This window comes from Leucopleurus acutus, assembly GCF_964270905.1.
Source record: "Leucopleurus acutus genome assembly, chromosome: 1".
Taxonomy (NCBI): domain Eukaryota; kingdom Metazoa; phylum Chordata; class Mammalia; order Artiodactyla; family Delphinidae; genus Leucopleurus; species Leucopleurus acutus.
Window position 1 is genome coordinate 141,451,907 of NC_139142.1, and position 20,990 is coordinate 141,472,896.

General features: G+C 56.6%; 1 protein-coding gene across 1 annotated transcript in view; it reads right to left on the minus strand.

The window, feature by feature from the left end:
• HCN4 (hyperpolarization activated cyclic nucleotide gated potassium channel 4) overlaps positions 1–16,486 on the minus strand; it is a gene marked incomplete at both ends in the record, with an annotated part of 41,245 nt that extends 24,759 nt beyond the window's left edge. Inside the window, one exon of the mRNA XM_082839060.1 lies at positions 15,702–16,486. Coding sequence (XP_082695186.1) covers positions 15,702–16,486 — 785 coding nt within the window. The remainder of the gene's footprint in view (positions 1–15,701) is intronic.
• Positions 16,487–20,990: the final 4,504 nt, after the last annotated feature.

Consider the following 20,990-nt stretch of genomic DNA (forward strand, 5'->3'; position numbering starts at 1 on the left):
CTCTGGGCTTTCCTACATACTGTCATCTGTCTGGAGCTCTCCTCCCCACCCCTGCTCACCCCAGGCCACTTGGTTCAGAGGAGCCGTCACTTCTCCTGGGAGGCCATCTTTGTCTCCTAGGAAATCTGGCTAGGGGCCCCTTGTTTGTGCTGCCCTTGCATAGTGTTTATCACACTATGATGGAATTGCACGTTTGTCTATCTTGTGGCCACTTGACTCTCTGAACTTGGCACAGTGCTTTTTATGAGGTAGGTCCAAAAAAGGTCCAAAAAACATGGGAATGGGTGGAAATATGGGAATGGGTGGAAGCGTGAATAAATGAACGCTTGAATGAATCCCTTGGGAGCCAAAGGCTGAGTGGCAGGAGGCCCAGGAGAAGCTACACAAAATGGACAGCCCTCTGACACCCCAGCTCCTTCCCACAAGGCTTTCACAGGCCTCCGATGATCAGGGAGGAATTTATCCCATCCGAACACCCAAGGCACGAAGACTCCCAGCCACATCCACTAGCAAATGGCCCCCACCTGGTGAAGATGATGGTGGGAAAGCCACAGAGAAGGAGGGAGGGGTTGGAAGGGGGCGGGCAGGGGGGTAGATGAACAAGAGACAGGCCAGGAGAAACATGGGGTTGGGGTTCTGACACAGTGGGATGACAGGGGGCTGGTGGGGGGACACTGAGGCTACAGACGTCAACAGAGGCCATGACTGTATTTCCAGCCTGACCAGCACAGGCCCACGGTGACACAACACACTAAGCCCCCTCTGTTACAGGCATGCCCCCTCTCTGGGGGCTTTGAGGATTCTCCCTTCTCTCCAATAGGCTTGGCCCAGAGATCCAGGAGGTGGGGGGGAGGGGAGGGCAAGAGGAGGCAGCTCCACTTCTCCCCTAGAATCTCCTGACATCGTCCCCACCTTGTGGACCCAGGATGAGTCTCATCTCCCCAAATCTGCTGTGTGCTCCCCAAGGGCAGAAATGACTTCTCTTCCTTTTCCAAGATGTAAACGCAGAGCTGGGCCCAGAGGGGGAGGAGTGGGGGTCCTCAGCAAAATTGTCTTACTGTTAAATAAATGGGTGGATTAAAGGCTGCTGGGGGGAGGGTTGGTGGAGACTGGCAAAACTAAAAATAAAATACACTAAAATGTTAACATTGATATTTCTACGTAGTGGGATTACGGGTGATTTTTGTTTTCTCCATTACACCTTAATGTTCTAAATTCCCCATAATGGGCAAATATTACCTTTTAATCAGAAAAATAAATCCACCAGTAACCACCGACCAGTGTCCCATGCTGTAAAGAGTCTTCTAACGTGTGTCAGGGGAGAGACACACACGGGTCCCCGGGGAACTCCCAGGCGGCCCGGGTAGACAAAGATGCTGTCCGACGCGAGGGCAGGAAAAGCAGATTTCCCGGAGGCGCTTAAGGAGGAGGAGACGGAGGGAGGCCATTTGAAGGGCAGGTGTAATAGGCAAAGGAGACCACGTGCCTGCCCACAAAACCCACGTGGGAACGCACACACGTGGGCCACCTTCCTTGCCTTCCCTCCCTCACAATCAATAAAGCTGCTGGGAAGCGTCTACCAGCCCCTCCCCGCCCCTGCGCGTCCAGTCTCTCCTTCATCTTTCTCGGAGGCAGCGCTGCGGCCCCGCCCCCTCCCCACGCTCCACCCACCCGAGGGGGGCGGGGCGCAGGAGTCTGGCATTTTAGCCTCCCCGCCCCCTCACGCTGGAAAGCGCTGCCTTCCACCGCCCTCCGCTCGCGCCTCTGAGGGGAATGCACGCCCACCCTCCCCTCACTGCTCCTCCCCGACCCTGGCGTCTCCCCCCTACGGCAGATGAATGGCTGTCTGCCTCCCACCCCCGCCTGGCCAGTAGGGCTCTATTTTTAACCCACCTCAAAAATCTCTGACTCACAATCACAGTGCTCCCAGGTAGCTGCTCCCTCGGCCGCCTGAAGCGGCCTCCCAAACAGATTCAGAGCCAAGGGCATCTAGCGAGCGCTGGGTTTATGGGTGGGTGGGATTTTGGCGTATCTTTAGGTTCTCACTTTTCTATAAGGATGACCTATTACCGGAACAACAAAATTTGGTTTTGTTTCTGTTTTTGAAGACCCAAACAAAATGACCCTTTACCCCTGCCTCTTCCCTGGACAGTCACCGTCCTGGGCTGAGGCCCTAGTCCCTCAACGTGAGGGCTAGTCTCGGCCATTCCCCAAGGAAGAGGTGAGCTGTGTGAGAGCTGGAACTGCCAGCATCTTGCCTGCCCCTTCTGTGATCTTTCAGTCATGTAGCACAGTGCTTCTTCAAACTTTAATCTGCACGCAAATCGCCGGGGGATCTTAACCAAGATGCAGACTCGGATTCTCTGGGTGTGGGGTGAGGGCGGACACCTGTATTGCTAACAGGCTCCCAGGTGATGTTGAGGCTGCTGGTCCAGGGACCACACTTGGAGAAGCTAAGCTGTAGCAGACAGTACAGTGGTTAAGCACTCTAGTGTTTGAACACCTGGCTGTGTGGCCTTGAACGAATCGCTTAACCGCTCTGAAATCTGTATTTTTTCACTTCCCATTTTCTTTTATTTATACAAAACAATTGTTTTAAATATAATTTAAAAACCCCTCCAAGCACCGGTGTCTGTCTCTGGTTTCCACCACCACTTCCCCCCACACACCCCCTCATGGACACAGCTTGAGGGTACTTGGAGGGGCAGGGAAATGTCTGGGGGTTGTGACGTGACCAAGGCACTGTCCTGGAAACAGACACAATGATGGGTCCTTGTTTCAACTTGGGCAAAGGAGGCGATAATGAAACCCTCTAACACAAAAAGTTACGACAGGGATGGCAGGAAAAACAAAAACAAAAAAAGGGAAGGAAAAATAAGACCAAAAATAAAACTCAAAAACCTTCAATATGAAGGCAGCAGATGGGGGAGGGGCACTTACAAGGGAAAACCGAGTTCGGTGGAGACAGCAGCATCCAAGTCCTATGATGTTGTCACTGGGCCATGATGCCCCTTCCCGCCTCCCGAGCTCGCAGGCTAGTCCCCCCTTCTCTTTGGTCTGCAGAGCCACCGCCCTTCAAGGTGAGGAGGGGCACCTGGGGGCTCTAATTGGGGATCAGAGGGAGGCCGTGGGGATTGTGCCCACGGGGATGCTGGCAGAATCTGCGCACTTCTTTTCCTCAAGTCACACCCAATCCCGAGGGAAGGGCTCCCACATCCTCAGTTTGGGGTTCCCTGCCTGGGGAGCGTGTGATTTCTACAATCCCATATGGCAGAACCTCCAAACCCCTTCTCTCCAAACGTCCAGCTCCCCACCCCCGTGGTTCAAAGTGCAACCCAGTGGGGCGCGGGGATGGGAGCCTTCAATCTGTCTTCTCATGTACAAAACGAGTACATTAATCCCACCCCACAAGATTCCGAGAGAATTCAGTGAGATAATAATATGCTACACAATGCAAATACCCAGTACGTACTGGCTGTTATCATCATTATTATCATTCCTGTAACCACTAAGATGCAGGCCCTGGTCTGAGGACTATGGGGATCCAGAAGTGTGTGGACTGGTCCCACGTCAAGGAGCCCTCGGTCTTGGGGGGTGGGGGGCAGCATGGCTTGTTGGGCACAAAAGCCCCAAAGAGGAGGGGGCCTGAGAGTGCCCACTGGTCAGGAAGGTTGGCGTTGTGGTTGCAGGAAGGAGGTCCCTGCTACACAGCAGAAGGAAGCTAGGCCAGGGGCCCGAGTGTCTTGGGTTCTACCCAGCTCAGTCTCTTAACTTGCTGTGTGTCCTTGAACAATGCCCTGGCTCTCACAATCCCTGCCTCAGTGTCCCCATTGGTACAATGAGAGGATGGAGCCAGACAATCTCTAAAGACATGCCGATTCCATGGATCTCTGCAGTGCAGAGGCTAAAGAGGCCAGCCAAGGGCAGCTGGCCAGATGGAAAGCTGGCTGAGAGAAGAGTGCGTATCTCAGAAAACCAAGACACCCCCTCCCCCAACCCAATACTGATCTGAAGAAAAGATGGGGCCATCTTGAATGCCAGACTGAGTAGTCAGGACTCTTCTGGGGACATGGGGATCCACGAAGGCTGCGGAGGAAGAGCTCCTCAGGGAAAGGATCGTTAACTGCACCTTCTCAATAGCACAGCTGAGCACAGGCCTGGCCATAAGAACACCAAGACGTCAACACATTGATTCTCCCATGGTCTTAGACCTCCTCTGCAGACCCTAAATCTGTGCACTCACAGAGACACACTAGCATAAGTGTGCACACACACACACACACACACACATCGAACTATACAGCAGAGGTCACCTGCTCTACAGCCGCCCGGAATTGCCAGGATGCTGTGTTCCCTCTGGCTAGCGGCCTAACCTCTCTGAGCTTCACTCAGCTGAAAAGACTATTGGGGAAAATTGTGGAGGGGACCAGCAATTGGAGAACTTCTCCACCTGGGCTTATAAGAAACAAAAGAGGCTCAAACACACCTCTCCCCACTTAGGAGAATGAAGCAAAAATGGAATATTGCTGTGGAGTAGCAGATGAGCACAAGCTCAGGGGAAATTAGGTAGGAGAGCTCACCTGCTCCTGCGGGAAGGGCGTGCTCCTGTGAAGGAGGAAACGGGGTGCATTTGGGGCAAAACTCCCTAAGGCCAAGCAGCACTGGTGCCGCACAGGGCTAATGAGGACACCAGGGGAGGGCTGTCCCATAAAAGGTGGCTAAATATTGACTCTGGGAGGGTCTCTGTGTGGCCCTCTTGTTAGACTGTGGGTCTCCTGGGAGTGCCTGGGCTCTGGGGACATGAGCTGGACAGAACTCCACCTTCCCTCCAGGAAAACACAGGCTGACAAGGACATTAAGCAAGGGGCATGTTCCCTGGGGTCCCTCCAGCCCCAGAGTTTTATGGTTCTCTTTGCTAACAACCTGCGAGAAAGAAAAGGGAACGACTCCCTGAGGAGGGGCCCATCATGAATGGCTTGGATGTATTTCACTCCCAGGCTCTGGGGAGCACTGAAGGGCTACGGTGAACGCAGTGCAGTCAGAGAACCGCAGACTGTTAGCGCGGAAGGGGCCCTACGGGTGCCAGCTCATTGGCTCCTAAAGTGACAGAAGCAGAATCACCTGCGTGCTCCCCAAACTTATACCCACCCGGGGCCTCACCCACGGAGACCCAGGCATCCATAATTGCATAAAGCTCCCAGGTGACGCTACAGCCACCAATTTCGGATTTGGTGTCGTGCTAAAACCCAATCTCTGGTCCCATTTTCAGATGAGGAAAGCAAGGCCAGGGTGGTGAGGGCTCAGCTCAGCCCACAGAGCTGGATGGGGCAGAACCAAGTCTTCAACTGGCCTCTTACTCACAGCCAGCTCCCTCAGCTCTGTCAGCAGAAGCTTCAGCGCAACATGGCAGGAGGATGACTCCCCAGAGCCTCTGGGACAAGATGGACAGCTTGCCACATTTCCTAACCCTGCCAATTCCAAAGGTGATGATCCTGCTGGTCTTCCCCTTGGACTCTTCCAACCATAGTTGTCCAGTGTGACCTGTGGTCTCCACGGATCCTCACATCTGAACTCTTCCAAGGCCAGGCTGGAGCTTCCAGGAGGGGACAGTGGCCCCCTACAAGAGGTGGCTGGGAGGAGGGAGTGGGTGCGGGCCTTTGCCCAGGGAACAAAGAAAAGAAAGCCTGATCTCCACTCCCACAGGGGTTAATGGGTTACAGCATAAGCACACAACATGCTAGGGAGCCCCCCGCCCTGAGCCCCAAGACAGGGGCTGGCAGAAACCCTGCAGAAAGAGGCCAGTAGGTAAGGCATGCCCCACCCACTCTGGGAGCACAGGGGCCCCGTAAGTGCAAGATCACGGCTGGATGGGTCTCGGCAGAGTCTCAGGAATGAGGGAGGGAGATTCTCATCAGCTCTATTTGTCAGCGGTGCTGTCCCCGCCCTGCTGGCTCAATGTGTACTAATGGGGTCAGGATTACGGGTTCAATACCTATTTGGCCAACTAGCTTTGCTCCCTTCTCAGCCTCAGACTGAGGCCTGACGCTGGACACTGAGAGAGGAAAGGACTTTGCTGAGGTCACACTGCAGAACAGGATGAGGGTCAGGAGGGTAAACTCAGCGTGGGAGGGGTGGACAGTTACAAGCTGGGAACGCTGGGATGAGAGGCCCAGGGCTCCAGGCTGGGCCAGCCCCGATGTTGCATGAGGACAGGCCACAGCTGCAGAGTCTCCCCTGCTGGACCAAGTTTCTCCTAAAAGTTGCCAGTGGCATTGATGAGACCTGAGGGTGAGGGTCTTTTCCTGTCCCTGGGGAAGGGGATAAGTGCCCCGTATCATATCTGACAATTTGTAGGTGGGAGAAGCCCACGGCTGGGTTTGGCATCAAGTGGTCAGGGACTCGGGTTAATCATTGACAGGGGCTGCTCCGGCCTGCGATGGGGAACCACAGGGTAATTACTTCTCGGCTCCAGGCCACACACTCAGTGACATTATTGCATTGGTAACACCTGCCTTCTGGGCCTAGGATGGCAGAAGAAGGAAGTCTTCTCAGAGGTTGTACAGCTGGGGCCAGGGCTTGGGAGAGCTCCCCTGGGCTTCAAGGACCCAGGGTGAGAGGCCAGAGAGAGATGCATACAAACACATGCAAACACACACACACGTACTCAGGCAGCATCATGGGGTCAGAGTCCTCAAGGGCAAAGCTTAAGGAGTGCAGGTCCAAAACGGCAGGTTCTGAGCAATCTGAGGAATCCTCAGTGTCTGCCAACACCCACCCAAGCCAGGCGGCTCAAGCTCCCAGACACTCGCCTCCAAGAAAGTGTGCAGAATGGTTCTCTCTCTCCTTCAGATCTAGCTCAGCTCTGCTTCCTCCAGAAGCCTTCCCTGACCATCAGTCCAAACTGGTCTACCTCCTGTCTGCCCTCCCCCTAATCAGACTGGGGGACCCTAAGAGGAGCTGAAGTCCTACTCTCCTCTTTGCCAGGTGGGGAGTGACCCCCATCATAATGGGTGAAAACAGTCTTGGAATGCAGTGTCTGGCCTCCCAGAGGGCACGACCTCCCTTAGCTTGCCCCTCCCCAAGCCCAGAAGATAATGTATTAGCCAGCCCCATATTATGTATTAATTTCCGAAATCCTCGTTCGTGCAGACATAACACATCCACCCACGCGGGTAAATGCTTAGACAGACACAAAATCAGCAGCAGCCAGTCATCAGGCCCCCACAGCTGCGGTGAGCAGACCGGAGGCCCCACTGCTTGCTCTGCAATTTGTGGGAGCCCAGAGCTGCGGGAGCAATGGGGAGTAGAGAGTCCCTCTACCCAGCCAGCTCACCTCTCTGCCCAGCCCAGAGTGCCGCTCTGCAGGAGCCAGGAGCTGGCCACCTGGCTGGAAAGACAGACACAGCCCCAAACAATAAGAGACCAGAGCAAGGCAGGAGTGGTCACGTGTGAGATTTGGTGGCTCTGGCATTGGGAGCGGTGGCACTGCTGTGTATTTACAATTTGTACTTTACCTCCCCAAGAAGACCAAAGGCAGCTGGCTGGGATGCTAAGAGGTGTAGGAGCTCAGGGAGCTTCAAAGAAGGGAGGGCTTCCTGGGTGGGGGGCATAGGATGGAGTGGGCAACATGCCCACCCTGCCTCCAGCCCTGGTGCCTCAGGGAGGCACTGGGCTTGGCTCAAAGCTTTTGTTCAAGGGCTCCAGTTCCTGACCTCAGACCAAGGCCTTACCTTGGTCCCAGGCTGAACCCTGATCCTGAGCATAGACTGAGTCTCGGCCCTGGACACACACTGAGCCCTAAACCAGAGACTGACTCCACTTCCTTACTTCTCTGACAGATGTAATGAACAGACCACATGACCACCTACTCCTCTGGTGGAGAGAACACAGATACCCCTGACTATTTGTTCCCTTCCCCTTTAAACCCCAAACGCTCCTATCGAGGAACAGGTGTGTCAATGGCATCTGGATGTGGCTCCAAAATCCCAAAGCTCTCCGTGCAGCCAGGACATGCCGCGGTGTCGGGGGAGCAGGTGGACAAGTATCCTGATCCGGATACCCAGGAGCAGCAGCCCCAGAGCTGGGGGTTAGGACAGGCATGTCTCAGCCTCCAGATGCTGCATTTTCAAGTATGGAAAGATTCCCTTCTCATTGATGGGCTTAAATTAAGACGGGACCCTGAAAATACCTAACACTTCAAAATTCAGGCATGGGGCTGGGGAGACAAGAAAAAGCTCCAGGGATGAGACCATTCAGGAGAAGGCTTCTCTGTCATCTAGACACCTAGATGTCTGGACCCCTCTGGCTGGGGGTGGAGTAGACTGTGGAGCCTTAAGACCTTTGAGCCATATGTTACATAACCCTCTTGGGTTCTGGTTTCATCTCTGACTTGGACTTACTCTCTGCCCTTAGGCCAGTCACCTTCCCTCTCTGGTGCTCTGCTCCCCATGTATAAAATAAAGGCTTTAGGCCAGGAGCTTTGCCAAGCCCTGTCCAGATCTGGTATTCTGAGACCTGTTAAATTTCCCGTGCCCGCTGAGCCCCTCCACACAGATAATATGTGTCCAGCATTATCTGCAATGCTTTCATTCTCAGGAGAATGTTTTCTTGAACTACTTTGGTAATTTAGCTTTTAAAAGCTAACACACACGCGCGCGCGCACACACACACAAGAAAGAAAGAAAAGAAAGAAGGAACAGAGAGAAAGGACAAGTATGAGTTTTGAGTCCTAGAGAACAGGTTCAAATTCCAGTTCTGGTGCTTCATAGCTGTGTGATTTCGGGCAAATCTTTTTTTTTTTTTTCCCATCAGAGCCTCAGTTTCCTTATCTGTAAACTGGGGATAATAGAACCTATTTTTCGAGCCACTATGAAGAATAAATAAAACATAAGAAAAGAAGCTCCTAGAACAGTCTGGCACATGGTAATGGTTCATAAATGGTGGTTATTGATCTGTGAGTCCACCTGGCTTTAGTCTCTATTGCTTTGAGCCACTGTTTGGTTTCATTACTTAGAAGCCTAAGGGGTCAGGCAGCTAAATGTGCAGGTGTGGCATGGCCAGAGACCACAGTGACAGGTGGGGACTGCGGGCAACTGGAGAGCAAAAGCCAGTTTAAAGCCTCTAGTGTGCTCCAGCTCCCTGCTGCGGGTGGCACTGTGGGGCCAGAGCTGCCAGAGTTTCCAATTTTTCAAGAGAACCTAGAAAGCCAAATTTTTGTCTTACACCCTTCCGTTTTAAACATTGCCTCAGACTTGTCATGACACACTATGCTGGCCAAACAGAACACATCTGGGTACTGTATTTGGTCCACAGGATGCTGCTTAGCAACCTCTGGTGTAAGTACTGCTGTCCCATCTTGAATGCCCTCAGTGACGGGGAGATCACCACCTCTCTGTGCCGCCTCCCACCCCTCCTCTGGGCAGGTGCTGATGATAGAGAGTGTCTCTGAGTGGCCTCCTAGGCTCTGGGATCGCAGATTTCCAGGGCCCTGGCAATGCTTTCTCAGTAAAGCCTGGCTGGCAGAGAACATCCTCTCTGAAGCCAAGGCAGTGCCCCTGCCCTCCCCACAGCCCGCTCTGGCTGGGAAATGTGGATTCTTCAACATCCCCTGGGCCCAAGCAGGACCGCCTGGCTGGCCTCTGTAGCCCTTCTATTAATTAGCAACTGGAAACAGCAGCATTTTGAGAGCCCTTGAGCCAAGAGGTGTGTGTGTGCTGGAGCTGGCTGCCTCCTCAGTTACATGACAAGTCCCCCCAGGGACTGGGGCTGGACCTTCTGCTCTGGGTGAACTGCCCCACGGTGGCCGGTGTTGTGGCAGGCACAAGGGCCACTCAGGCTGCTTTGACACTTGTCAGCCCTGTCATCTGTACGTAGACTGGTGCCTTCCAGGCTGGGCAGGGGCAGAGAGAAGTGACAGGCAAGCCCAGCCCACAGCGGGGCTGCTAGGCATAGTCTGGGCTGGGGGAGGGGGCATTAAGATTCAGACACCTCCCCCTCCCCACCACAACCTCAAGGTGCTAGGGTGGCTGCTCCCACGGGATGCCTCTGTCCTCCTCCCAGCCAGCCACTGTCAGAACCCCCTCACACCAGCTCTCCTGCCCAGAGAGTCTCTGGACTCTCTCACTGACAACATCTGTTCCTTCCCAGAAATCTCAGCGCAGCACAGCAGTCACTGCACTCCCTGCCACTTCTCCAGCCAGCCGCCCCTCTGGCCCTTTGAATGGGAGAGAAGCTGCGAAAGCAGTGGGACAGGATGGATTGAGGGCCCTCTGGCCCCCTGGCCTCTTCCTGCTCACCCCACCACAACAGCCAGCATCCCGGACCAGCAGGGACCAAGCAGCATAGCGGGAAGGGAGGAAGGCCGAGTGCCCCAAGTTTGCGCCGACCTCTGTGGCTGAGTGCCGCTCACCCCAGGTCACAGGACTCACCCTGTCGTGCTTTTGCTAGAGGCCGAGAGGAGAAGGCAGAGTCTCTGGCCTCCAGGAACTCAGTCAGGGAGCCCAGGCTAAGCGTGGAACACATGGTCTGAACCTCAGTACTCCAGCAGCAGCATCACCTGGGTGCTTATAGGAATGCAGAATCTCAGACCCCACCCGCGACCTAATGAGTCAGAATCTGTATTTTAACAGATCCCCAGGGGAGCTGGATGACATGATACTGTGAGAAACACTGCATTGTAACAAACACAGAGCTCCATCCTAATGCCATGCAATGGGCAGGGATGGAGAGATGGACGATGGTGGCTGCAGTGGCCTGAGAGGGCATCCCAGAAGACCCAGGGGCCCTAAAGCATGGGAGAGGAGGACACATGGAAGGCAGACAGCCCAGCACTGTGTAAGACAGGCCACTTGACAGCCCAACGCCTCATGGCTTACAGCAGCTAGGGGAACAAATGGAGCAGGGCTAGGCAGGGGAGAGGCCCCCCAGCCTCATCATGCAGTGTCCAGACCAGGAACTGAAGCCTTGCAACGGGGAGAATGTGGAGCCCAGGCCTTTCCACCCAGGCAATATAAGGGTCCTGGCCCTCTGGCCCCATCGGGTTTCTGTGCACCTGGCATCCCAGGAGCACCTCGGCCCCGAGCTGGATGCCGGCCTTCGCAGCACATCCTTCACCTGCTCCAGTCTTAGCAGGTTGAGCACATCCTCATCACTGGAGAATCCCGCTGCCCACTGTGCCAGCTGACAGCACCGCCCAGGCAGCTCACCTTGGAATTCCCCTCTGCACCAAGGCGCCCTTCCTCCTCCACTAGCACCACAGGGGCTTGCAGCACCTTTTTGGCCTGGCTTTTCACACTGATAGCAGAAACGCATTCCCGGGCAATGCCCCCAGGAAGGCCCCAGAACGCCCCAGACCCAGAGCCGGCTGCTGCCTTCTTCCTCCTCACCACCTACCTGAACAGCCCCTCCCATGGTTGAAAGGGAAAGAGATGGGCGTGGCACTGAGGAAACAGAAAAGTGACTAGTCCCCCAGCAGAGCACCTTTCCTTCTCCAAGCATCTAACTCTGCCCCCGTTTTCATTTCCATCCTGCAGGCAATGGGAAGCCCAAGCCTCAGACTACAGGGCCCCAGGGAAGGCTCTGGGAGGCTAGCACCTGCCCCTCCCAGGCCAGGACTCTCTTCTGGGATAGCCCAGAGTGGGGTTCACAACCTAGATGGCTTTCAACTTAGCAGTTCCACAGATGCCAGAAATTGAGTGTCATATTGAGTGTGTCTGGATACGTGTATCTTTCTGGATAGAGACTCTGTAGCTTCCAGCAGGTTCTCAGTTCGTTTTCTGACGCAGATTCAGAACCACTGGCCTGAGCCAAGGTTGGAAGCGCATCTGGTCTGCTCAGAACTAAGGGAAGGGAGCAGTGAGGGCAGGGCAGTGTGGTTCACGACTGCATCACTGGTCTCTGACAGTGCACCTCACCTCCACCAGGTGACCACAGTTGGACAATTTGTGTCTGACATGGCCATAGGCAACAGGATTCCCATTTTTCTAGATGGGAAAACTGAGGCCCAGAGAAGGCTCCTAACCCAAGCGGGGCCCCGTAGCAGACAGAGCTGGGAAGTGATGGGAGGTGGGCAATGGCAGTGCCTGGGGCCATGGGCCAGCACAGGAAGTTAGTTTTAGGCCAACCCTGGGACCTACAGAGCCACTGGCCCAGTTTCCATGATTTCGGAGCCCAGCTGTTTCTGTCCCCAAGTAAAGGACCCTCTAGGGCCCTCTGTTTCCTTCCCTTTCTCACAGCTTCAGAAGGCTCAGGCTAGGAAAGGGAAGGGGGAGAGGGATAAGCAGGGTCAAGCTTCTGCCTGCTTCCACTCTCAAGGCCAAGCTAGAGTCTGGGGCACAGGAGTAGCCCCAGAGCTGACATCCCACAGAGGGACTTCCCTGCCAGCCCCCATGTCCACCCCACAGCCCCAAGATACCTGCTCAGACACCTAGATGTCACATACCCAGGACAAACCCCTGAGCCTGATGCTTGAAAGCCTGACCAGCTTCTGGGAACAAAACCTGATACATCTTCACTGGGGGTCCCCACTCCTTTTCTCCCCTCTTGGAAAATCAAGATCACACCGTTACTATTTTTTATATGTTCCAGGTTCCCATCACCAAGCTCGGCTTCTAGGACATGCTTCAGATGGAAGGAAGGACCCACCCAGGACCAAAGAGCCCAACCAGCCTTGGGCAGGAGCCTGGGGACCAATATCCCGAGGAGCTGCACGTTCTGGCCTCTTCCCTTACCAAACCCTAAATACAGGTTCAAAAGGCAAATGTGGAGTGGATGGGGAGGGGAGGCCAGACAAGCTCGTCAGCCTGGAGGAGCCATGGGGGTAGCCAGGGCATGGCGTGTGTGCATCAAGGGGGTGGTGAGGAGAAGCAGAGGCAGCCAAGAAAAGTCTATTACATACGTGGCCCAAGTTACATGGGTCCCTCAGAGTGTAGCCCAGTTCAGCACTTGGGAAAGGCACCCAACCTTCGCCTCCCCAAGAACAGGAGATGCCAGAAGCAACCCATGACAGCGAGCCCTGGGCTCCGGACGCGCAGGCTCAGCGGCCATGGCTCACGGGCCCAGCCGCTCCGCGGCATGTGGGAATCTTCCCGGACCGGGGCACGAACCCGTGTCCCCTGCATCGGCAAGCGGACTCTCAACCACTGCGCCACCAGGGAAGCCCACTGGCGATTCTTTATTAAACCAGTTCTGTTGGATCAATGCTTCCTGCCCATGAAAATGATGAATAAATCCTCAACTAGCCTGAGCAATGCTTGCAGAAGCTTTTGTGAAGCCCGAGCTGGACGGTGGGGATTGGCTCCACATAGAGGCCAAAGGCCAGTGGCTGAAACCTGAGGGACTGAGCCTTAGGGTGCTTGGTTGGCTGGGGGGAGGGGGAGGCAGGGAGGTGAGGCTGCATTGAGTTGGTGGGTTTTCTAAGCTTAGGAGACTTGGCCAAGTCCTTGCCTCTTTGACCTTGTGAAGATGAGACCAGCTGTTTTGGCCTAGAGGCATGACCACAACCCCTCCACACCACACACAGACAGTCTTTCTTGGATTTCTTCTCTTACACCTCACCCAGCATCAGGCTGCACACAGAAGGTGTCTGCTTCCAGCTACCAGTTCCTGTTGCTTGTGGCACAAACCCAGATTCAAAGCCCAGCCTGACCCTTTTTCTGTTGCCCGTTTATCAATCCTGCTGCAGCCACACCTCCCTATCCCTATCACCCTCCCCTCTGCCATGTCCCGGGTGGCCTGCAGTTAGTAGGAGATTCTGCAGCAAGGGGACTGCAGATAGACATGCCAAGAAAGGCAGAGTAAGATCAGGAAGGCGGGAGAGGTTCCCATAGATGCAATCAGCCGGGCCCCAGACCTTCACTATCCAGGGTAAGGGGCAACAGGGAGGGCAAGGGCCAGTTCCCAGAAGGTGCTTGATCAATGCCTGTTGTCGACGGAAGCTAGGCATGCCTGGGATTGGCCTCTTGCAGGCTCCCACCCCAGGCAATGAGGTTGGTGGTGAGAACCCTGAACAGAGGCTTTCAGACAACAAAGCCAGAGGGGAGCTGAGTGAAGGAAGGGAGGTTGATATTGACATGGCCTACCTGCCATCACAACCAGGGAGTTCAGAGAGAGGAGGAGCCCAGGGCACCCCCAGGGGGTGCAGGAGACAACAGCACCTGCCCACTCCTCCCTAGCTCAGGCTGGGATCCTCAGGTCCTAGTACTGACCAGAGGGGAGGTCACACTTTAGGAACCTGGCAACAGGAACCAGCCACAGTTCCTCATGAGAGGGTCTCACATCGGCTCACACAACTTGAGGACTGTGGCTGTCTGTTTAGTCTGTCCTCTGGCCCCCCTATGCCCTCTGGGAATGGGAACCCTGGATATTAGGGTTAGGCAGAGCAATCCGTCAAAAAAGGAAAAGGTAGGGGCCCTCTGTTCACCACCTATTTTAAGCCCTTGAGTGTTGCCTGACTGGTCATTCCCAGCACCAGAAATCTCTCTCATTGGATGGAAAACGGCTATGCTCTCATTACAAACCTAGCTTCCCTGAAGTTTGCAAAGAGGGCTCTGGGTTGGCAAAATGCTCATTTATATTGGCAGGTAAGCAGGGTAGGCAGGGAAGAGAGCTAAATAGGGGGCAGGGCCCAGAGAGAGAGAGGATCAATCAAACCCAGCTCAAAAGCGTAAACATTTTTCAGACCCTCACTTCAATCCTGTGTATCAGGAAAGCCCAGAGAGGCACTGAGGGACCCCAAGATCTTGATTAGGGTAGAGGCATCCCTGATCCCAACTTCAGAGGCAATCACCAATATCTCTTTTTGCACAGATACCCCCACAGGCCCCGATTGGTATCTGCTCTTCAGTGGCATCTGACTCAGGTGATGAGGAGGGGGTGGGGTCCCTCTCCCTGACTGGTAGTCACACCATTTGTTTGCGGACCCACCACTGACCCATGAAAGACCTAGCAGCTGCTGGAGCTTGGGCTGCTGGGGTGAGGATGGGGCACAGGACGGGCTTAGGGTCACAGGGTGACTGCTCATCAGTCAGGACACCAGGCATCTTCACTGACCACTACAAGCAAGGTCATGCTCTCCTGCTAGTCTAGATGCCAGCTGACCAGGGTGCCTGCTCCTGGCCCACCACTTGGCCTGAGGGGCCGTGCCCAGGGTTAAGGTGGGTGCGGAAGGCTTTTATCCTGGACTTCAATCCTCCAGGAGCTCAGCTCTCCCTCCCCAGCTGCAGCTTCCCAGGACACCAGAAGGCAGATATTAATGCCTGGGGTCAGCGCCCAAGGAGCTGACCCAGCTGCCGAAACGTCTGTTTCTCTTCAGAGCCCTGCTCTGCAGGCTTAAAGACCTGGAGCAGCCTTTAGAATGTCCACCCTGACTCTGCAGCCCAGAAGAGGGAGGTGGAATGTGGGGCTTAAGGTGGTAAAGCCTCATCTTGGCTGCGGGCAGGGCTAGGCCAGGCTCAGAACACCTTTCCAGCTTGCCTCTAATGCGGCCCAGCCCCGGACAGGACGAGGTTGGGAGGCCTGAGCACAGAGGAAAGTTCTCAGAGCGGTACAAGAGGAAGTCTGGGGGTGTCTCAGAGCCTAGAGGCGCCCCAAGCTCCCAGCGCGAGAAAGGAAAGTTAACTCCAGCTGAGAGGCAGGGACGAGAGAGAGGAAGCATGCTTGCAACCGCTCAGGCAACCCACAGGATCATCGCCAGGCCCCCTTACCTGAAGTCGCTGTAGGGGTGGATAATCCAAAACCCGGCCGACTTAACCCTCTCCTGCTCGCGCTCCACCGCCTTCTGGCTGCCGAACATCCTCAGGGAGAATTTGTTGACCCCGGGCTGGAGCATGGCCCCGAACTGGCGCTGCATGAAGCCGGCCTGGCCCAGGCGCACCTCGGCCTCAGGGAGGATCTGGTCGCCGGCGGCCGCACCTCCCTCCACTTTGATCGCGGTGTCCACCGAGGGCTGCTCGCAGGAGGCGGGGACCGGCTGCGGCGGCTGCTGGGGCGGCGGCGGCGAGGCTGCGGGCTGTGCCGAGGCGCCAGAGCGCTCGGTCTCGGCCGCCAGGCCCGGGGGCGTCCTGTCCTCACCGGGGGACGCGTCGCCCTCGGCGATGAGCCGCCGCTCCTCCGCGGAGTCATGCAGGTGCCCGTGACTGCTGCCGCCCCCCGCTCCGGCGCCGCCGCCGCCCCGGCTGCCCAGCGATGCCAGGCTCCCGCGGAAGCGCCTGCAGTCGCCGTTAGTGCTAGACTTGCCCGCGCCGCGGGTCGACCCCTCGCTGTCTGCCGCCCCGAGGGCCGCACCCCGGGGCTCCGTGCCGCCCGCGGCCGCCGAGGGCGAGGGCGAAGGCAGCGGCCGCAGCCGGATGCTCCTGCGGCTGGGGTCCTGGCGGCCCCCAGCCCCCTCCTCCTCGGCGTCCTCTTCTTCGTCCATGATCCACGCCTTGGCCCCCACCTGCTGCGGAAGGCTGTAGAGTCTCTTGCGCATGGACGGCGGCAGCTTGTCCATGGCTCCAGGGGCCGGGGGCAGGGGCGCGGGTGCGGCGCCGCGGACCCGCTGCAGGTCCGCCCGCCGGTCAGTCCGCCCGCGGGGACGTGTCCTTCGCCGCCGGCGCCGAGCCGCCTCAGGCGCCCATGCTGGGCAGGTTGCGTGCGGCTGGGAGGCTCCCAGTCCGGCTCCGAGTCCCGGGGCTCGCCGCGCTGCGCCTCCTCCCGGGCCGGGCTGGGCGCGGGGACCCCGCTCTCTCTCGCTCCCTCCCTCCCTCCCGCGGTCAGGGGCGCGGCGCGCGGCCCGGCTCCAGGCGCCCCGCCCCCGCGGGGAACAATGGGCGCGGGTTGAAGCAGCGCTGCGGCCGCGGCGCTCGGAAAACCGCTCCGGAGCGCAGAGCGCACGACCAGCACTCCTCTGGGGCGTGTGTCCCGCGGGCAGGCGGGCTGTCCGTCTGTCCCGCCGCCCGGGCTTTGTGGCCAGTCACTCGCGAGCTCGCCTTGCTTCCTCTGGCTGAGCCCGGCCGGCCCGTCCCGGGGCTCCCGCTGCAGCCGAGCGGAGCCCAGCGGCCCGCCGGGCTTACATCAGCGGCCGCCTCCCCCGGAGCGCCCTCCGGCAGCGCCCGGCTCCCGCGCCCCGGAATATTCATGAAGCCGCCGCAGCTCGCGGGTTGCCATAGGAGCGGCTCCCGCAGCCGGGCCGGCCTACCTGGGCTTCTTAAAGGGGCAGTGGCGCGCGGGCCGGGGACCGGGGGCCGGGAGTGGGGGGGGGGGGAAAGGCGGGCCCGGCGGGGGGCGCAGGGTAGACCCTCGCCGGAACTTAGGGGTTGAGGTGAGAGGAGTCCTTAATCCTCAACCCTCGAGTGTCTTTCCTTGGCCAAAGGCTGGGAGTGCATCCCAAGCCTAGGGTTCCGACAGGGGTGTGGGGCGGGATTTCCCGATATCTCCTTCTCCGAGCTCGGGGCCCGCCTCTCCCCAGCGGTTATGCTTTTCAGCTGGGTCTCCGACCCTCCTCCGGGGAGGCGGGTCGTCTGCATGCGGAGCCCCGGGCCTTCCCGCAACGCGCCTGGAGAGGGGGGTTTCCGGGAAAGGCACTGCGTCGGGGCTGCTCCCGGGGTTTTCCTGTGACACAGGAGGGGGCAAATCCCCCGCTGGTCTTTCCCCTGCGGAGCCTCGCAGCGACCCGGCCAGGAGGGCTTGGGGAACTCCGGGAGGCACAGGGCGCGCGGGTGAGACCCAAGCCGTTCGAGGTAAGACTTCGAGGAAATGAGCCTGCAGCAGCCACGGATGCGGGGTCCGATCCCTCACGCACCTCTCCCGGGGTGGTTCCGATGCGGGTTTCGGAGACTAGCCGGCTGCAGCAGGAACCAGCAGGCGGGCTCCTCCGGGCGACCTGGCACTCTAGGGCTAGCTGTGGACCTCCTTCTCCCTGGGTTCTCATACAAATTGTGACACCCAACGCTAGGGGAGTTCCTGCTCCACCCAGGCCCCCTACCCCCAAGCAGCTGCACAGCTCCCACTCCCTTTGAGTCCGCTCCTCACCCCCACCCCCCAGGCCAAACAGCGATTCCGGCTGTGGTCTTCTCTCTGTGTGCAGTCTCGGGTTTATGGACAAATCCCACCAGCACTGCCCCTCTCCAGCGCTCTAAGACAGCCTGACCGCCCAACCCCCATCCACACAGGCTGGGCTGCCAGACCCCCTCTCCCAGGCCTGGGGGCTGCCAAGATGAAGCAGGGGTTACTCAGATCCCGTCAGGGCCAACATGCCAGATTAGCTCAGAAGTGGGGATGGGTCATTAGAGGAAAGGGGTTGGCTGGGGAGGGTTGGAGTCTAGGTTAATGTTGAGGTGGATTTTCAGCAAAGTCTGACTGGAGGGAGGCAAAAAGGTCCTCTAGCCCTGCCATGTCTCTGAGGAATAACATGAAGTTTTTCTTCAAAGAATGTTTTATTCTCAGCCCACTTGTGACCATCTCTCCCACCCCATTCAGAGCAGCAATTTTGGAAGCAAGACTGGGGGTTGGGGGCAGCCTGGCAGGAGCTTTTCTGCTCTCTACCACTGGACCACAGGACCTCCCATGCGGAGAGGGAATGACTAGGGTGATGACATCACTGCTTGCTGGCCTTTCTACTTTTGAGCAGCTCTGAGCTGACAGTTCTCTGCACAGATGCTGGGAGGCCTAATCCCTGAATGTCCTTGGGTTTCCTTGAGAAAGAGTGTTCTTAACCAGCGGTGAGCCCTGCCTGCCCTGGTGTGCCAGCCACAGGAGGAAGACCTCCATTTAACTCACTTCTTTGGGCTTCTGTGTCAGCCAGGAGCTAGGCTGCCCTACCCCAGCTTCAGGACAAGCTTCCCAGTGACCCATGGTAGGGACATCTCCTCCTCTAGAAACCTCTTCCTGGCCACCCAAATCTTGGCCATGTCCCCCCTTTGGGGTCCCATGGCCCAGGATCTCCCATCAACCTGAGCACTGATTACACAGTGCAGTCTGTGTCCCCTTCAGGACTGAGCTCCCTGAGGGGAGGATAGGTCTGATTCATCTCAGGGACCTCCACACCAACTCAGGGGGGACAGAGAGAAAATCCATATATGTCAACTCAACACACGAATGAGGGACCCCGGGAGTTAGTTAATGCCACTGAAGGGGCTCCTTGAAGTAGAAGGTGGATACAACCAGGGTTCGGCTTCCTGGGACACTGGTACCACAGGCTGGCCAGGGGTCAGGGTCCCTTAATTCCGCCCCCTCTAGCACCTCACTTCCTCTCAATTTAATTAACACCAGCCATGCAGGACCCTCTAGGACCATCCTTGGGTGAAGAAATGACCGTTTGATAAAGCTGGCACATGGGAACCCCTCGTGAGGCCTGGTCTCTCCTGTCTCCTCTCGGTGAAAACCATAATGGAGGACAGCTGTGACATGCTAGCAATCTGGGGGAAAGAGGAGGGGGAGACCCAGATCTTGCCCTTGATGTGATCCAAGTTGTGGGGAATCTACACTCATGTTCAGGAAAGAGGAGAAAACTCAAGAGGAGAAAACTCAAGACAGAAAAGAAGTGTGTACTAAATCGTGCTTCAACCAGTGAGATTTGAGGAGGGGGAACTCACTGAGGCTTGTGGATAGCTAGGGAGGACTTCCTGGAGGAGGGGTCAGATTTGATGAGAGACATGTATCCAGCACTTTACAGTTCACACTTCATTTGTTAAACCACGTGAAATTTTCGTGGACCAAATATGGTCAAATTTTTCCAGTTTCACGTAGCTCAACCTAACATTCTTTTTTTTATTATTTTTATTTTATTTTTTTGCAGTACACAGGCCTCTCATTGTTGTGGCCTCTCCCGTTGCGGAGCACAGGCTCCAGACGCGCAGGCTCAGCGGCCATGGCTCACAGGCCCAGCCGCTCCGCGGCATGTGGGATCTTCCCGGACCGGGGCACGAACCCGTGTCCCCTGCATCGGCAGGCAGACTCTCAACCACTGCGCCACCAGGGAAGCCCACATTCTTTTTTTTTTTAATATAAATTTATTTATTTATTTATTTTTGGCTGCGTTGGGTCTCCATTGCTGCACATGGGCTTTCTCTAGTTGTGGCGAGCGGGGGCTGCTCTTTGTTGAGGTGTGCGGGCTTCTCATTGCGGTGGCTTCTCTTGTTGTGGAACACGGGCTCTAGGTGTGTGGGCTTCAGTAGTTGTGGCTCACGGGCTCTAGAGCACGAGCTCAGTAGTTGTGGCACACAGGCTTAGTTGCTCCACGACATGTGGGATATTCCCAGACCAGGGATCGAACCTGTGTCACCTGCATTGGCAGGAGGATTCTTAACCACTGCACCACCAGGGAAGTCCCTAAACCTAACATTCTTACTCCCGTTTGCAAGCAGGAGAACTAAAGCACAGAGAGGTTAAGTGACTTGCTAAATGTCCCACAGCAAGAAAATGGTGGAGCTGGAACTCCATCCGAGAGCTCCACAGGTCAGGCTCTTCTCTGACTCACACAGATGAAGTGGGAACAGGCCCACGTACCAGAGGGAGAGGCAGTTCTGAGTCTGGCATGGCTAAAGCAGAGAGGAAGTAAAGACAGAGCGCCCCCATTCCATGCTCTCCCCATTGTTCCACTCAGGTCTCACACCCTCTCCTTTCCAGCACTGCCTAGAAAGCCTGAGGTCTGCTGTGGTTGGTCTCGTAACACAATACACAGGACCTGGGGGCCCTAGCAAGGGAAAGGCCCTACCTTTAGACTGAGATAGGGAGAAGATCTGTGGCTATCAGCTGCAATGGGGAACTGAGTACCTCTGGGAGACAGATGTGCTTCCTGCTGGGCTGCAGGGGGCCTGGGTATTCCTGGAATGCAAACCCAGAAAAGAGCTGCGTCTAAGAGAGAAGGGGCTGGGAAAGATGGGCTTCCTTCCCTGGAAGGGATGCTGAATGTCAGTGAGATTCAGACGACCTGCTGGGGGTGGGGTGGGGATGTAGCTGATTATTATATATCATCCTCAGATCTTACTTGGTGGCAACCTGGATGGGCAGATGGG